Raw genomic sequence first — 4,605 nt, forward strand, 5'->3', positions numbered from 1 at the left:
ATACAGCTTAACACTGCTGTGAGGGCAGGACAATGAACAGTGTTGGCTATGGTTTTGAGTAGCTGTGGTAGCTCCTGGAAATTACTTCCTCCCTCCCCACCATCACCCTGGCTTTAATCTGTCAATGATTGACAAGATCAGGTGACTCTATGACTCCTGGAGTAAAGGACTTCTGTGCTGTTTATTAGTTTAGAGAAATCACTCCTCCTCTCTCAAATCATATGTAATACACAGCTTTTTAAGACATAGGTCTAGAACAGATTGTGTTGTATTTTCATTGGAAGGAGAGAGGAATAAAGAGTTATTAGAGTTCTAAACTGGTTTAAGGAATTGGCAGTAATTCTTCCTGCTGTGGACTTGAGTGAACTGAATCTAAATGCTTTGCTTATTACACTGACATGCACCTTTGTGTTATTTTTAGATGCAGGACATTTCTATCCAGGGCTCCAAATGAGGCAGCTTTATAAAATTCCTAAATCCTGTCAAAAGCATGGATTTTGGACCTTTTTTATCTCACGTGTTTCTTCCTGGATGTGGTATAGCTCAACTAGATAGTGGGTTTTCATGTGAGCTTTTCTTGTAATAAAGTTCTGTGGGGTTTTGTCTCCAGCCTACAGACAAGAGGCCACACTCGGGATTGATGTGTCAGATTCAAGTGCCAATTGTATCGAGCAGACAACAGAATGGAGTGCTTGTTCCAAGAGCTGTGGAATGGGCTTTTCCACCCGTGTTACCAACAGAAATCAGCAGTGTGAGATGGTGAAGCAGACACGGCTTTGCATGATAAGACCTTGTGAAAACACAGAAGCACCTGAGAAGGTAATTCTGCAGAGAGAGGTGGGGGAGCAGGGTCTCTTCAGCTGGAAGTCCAAGGTTGCAGCATTGCAGTCTAGAATGCTCCAGATGCAAGTGCATATAAATACACCATTTAGCATATGTGCAGCAAGCCCAGTGTGTTTGGAAAGCATTAGACTTGCTGTGTTTGCTGGGTAGCTTTGTGCTGCACCTCCAGCAGGCCGAGGGAAGTGATTCTGCCCCTCTGCTCAGCGAGACCCCACCTAGAGTCCTACGTCCAGCTCTGGAGTCCTCAGTACAGGAAAGCCATGGACCTGTTTTAGTGGGTCCAGAGGAGGGCTGCAAAAATGATCAGAGGGATGGAACAGGCCCAGATAGTTGGGGTTGTTTAGCATGGAGAAGAGAAGGCTCCAGGGAGACCTTTTTGTGGCCTTCCAGTACTTAAAGGGGGCTTGTTAAGAAAGATGGAGACAGAACTTTTAGTTGAGACTGTAGTGATAGGACAAGGGCTAGTGTTTTTTAAACTAAAAGGTAGATTCAGAGTAAATGTAACAAATAGGTTTTTTACAATGAGAGTGGTGAAACACTGGAACAGGTTGCCCAGAGAGGTCCTAGATGCTCCCTCTCTGCAAATTTTCAAGGTCAGGTTGAACTGTGCTCTGAGAAACCTGATCTAGTTGAAGATGTTGCTCCTCATTGCAGAGGACTTGAACTAGAAGACTTTTTGAGGTCCTTTCCAACCCAGACTATTTAATGATTCTTTAGTAATTTGAGCCATCCCAAACAGATCAGATGTATTGCATTCAGGGACTATTTTGACAGCTCACACAGTCTAACTCCTCCCACAAATGCAATTTTACTACCTGTATGTATGCTTCAGAGTTGCTCCAGTCATACAGAAGTGTCTGCCAGATTTCTGGTCTGTTGAGCATCGCGGCACTGCAGTGAAATGTGTGAAATCATGCAAAATCTGTTTGGGTAAATTAAACCTTATCTTAATCCCTGGGATGCTTTTTCCAAAAGCAAGTCCAACTCTGACACTTCAGGTGCAATAATGTGTATATAAGGCAACTGACTGTTCTGGTGCTTCTGCACATTACACAGATGTTACTGTCAGGGGAATTAACATGTAGCTAGGTAAGAGGAGCATCACTCTGTGCAGTGCTCTGAGTGGTGTAAAACATTGTTAAGGCCTTTGCTGAATAGTCTGTGCAGTGTTAAATACTGTGTTTCAAAAAGGATAGAAAACCTGTGGGAAAAAGTTGGAGCAACCAACAGGTATGATCAGAGGTCTGGAAAAAATGTTCTGCTAGGAAGAATTGATTGAATAAAACTTTATCTGAATGCCAGAGAATGAAGATGCTCTCTCATAACTGTGTTCAGGTATTTCAGCTTTTTCTGAGTCCATGGGGATACAATAAATGGTGAGTTTAGACTGCATAAAAATTAAGATGTAAGTGGAAACCTTTCAAGCAGTAAGAATAGTGAACTGTTAGGATTGTCTGGGTCAAATGTGGAATCTCTGTCACTGAAGATTTCCAAGGACAAGTTAGACACAACCACCTGTTAAGAATAACACGGATAAAGCTGGTTCTGCATTGGGTCACAAGAATTCACAATGACTTTTGAGGTTAATTTTAACCCTCTGTTTTCCCCCTGAATCCTGTAAATTGCTCACTTGGCTTCCTGATTCTCTGATGAAGCTACACTAGGCTGAGAAGGTCTTCAACAGAGCAGAGTTTTCATGCTGAATTTTATTTTGTCTGGTCTCAGATGACCTTTAATTATTTGTCATTTATTACTGGCCAATAGCACGTTAGTCTTGAAGAGCAGATCTTGCAGGGTTGCCTGTAAGTAAACACTGAAGTAGCTGCAGAATCTTTTTGCTGTTGGACAAACAAATAACAACAAATATAAATTTTCAGAGTAGACCTATATCCTTGCATTTCAATTTTTAACTGCCCTTTGGCTTATGCACTGATGTATCTAATGCTTCTTCATATTTCTCTCAGAAAGGGAAGAAGTGCATCCGAACAAAGAAGTCCCTGAAAGCTGTTCACCTTGAGCACAGGAACTGCACCAGTGTGCAGACATACAAGCCTCGTTACTGTGGCCTCTGCAGCGATGGCAGGTGCTGCACCCCCCACAACACCAAAACCATTCAAGTGGAGTTCCTGTGTCCTCAGGGCAAAGTCCTAAAAAAGCCAGTGATGTTGATCAGCACCTGTGTCTGTCATGCTAACTGTCCTCAAAGTAACAATGCTTTCTTCCAGCCTTCAGATGTGACATCTAGTGAGGCAAAAATATGAACTGCATAAATTAGGTAGTTCAAAAAGGTATAAATAGTTTATAAAAAACATGACCCACAATCAGGTGAATGTAACTATTGCATATGTAAAATATCTAAGATGTTTTTCAAAACAGTCTGGGCGCTTTGTTTTTTCCTGTAGTTTATTAAATACCTCATTTTACATTTTCCCCCTCCAAATGCCTTTTCACTCACTTGAAGGAAATGTTGTACCTTGGACAGAGCTTTCTGTCTTTTTCTTGACAATGGCATCAAGATTACAAGGCGAACAGCTGGTTTTTCTCCTTGAGTTAAGGGGATCGTGCCACAAGCTCTTTAACAGTAAATGGATTCCTTGGGGAATGCATGATATCGTGTCACATAAACTTCCAGGTTCTTAATTTCACTTTGTATAATGCATATAATCACTGAAGCAGCATTCTTTTTCAATTCTAGTGAAGCTCTGTTGCTGATGATAGTAACAATTTTACTGATTAAAGTGTTGCATTCCTGTGTCTTATGAAACACCTTCTCTCTGTACCACTGATTTTGAGGATTAAGTTTGCACGTAGCCCAAGAAATGATGTAGCTGAGACCTCTTATCCTGAACCATAGCAGACTGATAGCTGACAGCAACTAAATTTCTCCTTGGTAACTTCACAGTCTAATCCAAAACCCACTGAAGTCAGTGTATTAGGAGAACTTGGTTCTAACCAGTGCGTGTCTGTAGATATAACTATTTGGATGCAAAAATAAAATTTCTGTAAATTCCTCTAAAATACTAACTGTATCACATGGTGCTTCATTTCTTAAAAAGGTGTCTATGTAAATAGAAAGTGTATATATTGTAATATAACTTTAATAAGTAAATAAACTATATGATTAAAAATATTTTTCCTAAAGTTGTTTTTCTTAAACTACCAACTTTTGACAGCTACAAGCAATGGGAAGACAAGAGTCTGCAGCCTCCTAAAATCAAAAGACCATATCTTGTGATGCTTTTAGTATGCCTCTTCCTAATTGCTGCCCTAACAGGTTTGCAGTGTCTTGGTGCAGGAAAGGATGAGTAATGAATGAGGCACACACTAGGAAGGAGGTTTATTTCAGAGTAATAAGACCAGGAGATCGGGTGATGTAAATAAAGTTAGGTTTGGATGCAGTGTGTCCTGAAACATAGAGGTTGTGGGGAAGAATAATTACATGATCTGGAGTATGATTTGAGTCTGAAGTAGTAATGATATATTTAGTTGTGTCCTGCAGCATTTCAGACTCACAGAAGCAGCCTGTGACCCTGCTTGCACTAGGTATTGTATGGCTGTAGCCCCAAGATTACAGAGAGCCTGAGGGTGGCAGTAGCACATGTGTTCAATTATGTGTGTAACAGGATTGTACAAACAGGTCATAAGGACAATTGTGCAGATCATAGAATCATCAAGGTTGGAAAAGACCTTAAAGATCATGAAGTCCAACCAGCCACCCTACAACCCCTAACCACTAAACCATCTTAGGAAACACCATGTCTA

General features: G+C 40.8%; 1 protein-coding gene across 1 annotated transcript in view; it reads left to right on the top strand.

The window, feature by feature from the left end:
* Positions 1-3,410, top strand: part of NOV (nephroblastoma overexpressed) — a 9,479-nt gene extending 6,069 nt beyond the window's left edge. The window contains exons 3-4 of the mRNA XM_009995370.1: positions 611-819; positions 2,808-3,410. Coding sequence (XP_009993672.1) covers positions 611-819; positions 2,808-3,104 — 506 coding nt within the window. The 3' untranslated portion in view covers positions 3,105-3,410. The remainder of the gene's footprint in view (positions 1-610; positions 820-2,807) is intronic.
* Positions 3,411-4,605: the final 1,195 nt, after the last annotated feature.

Source organism: Chaetura pelagica, unplaced genomic scaffold (assembly GCF_000747805.2).
Source record: "Chaetura pelagica isolate M959 unplaced genomic scaffold, ChaPel_1.0 scaffold53, whole genome shotgun sequence".
Lineage (NCBI taxonomy): Eukaryota > Metazoa > Chordata > Aves > Apodiformes > Apodidae > Chaetura > Chaetura pelagica.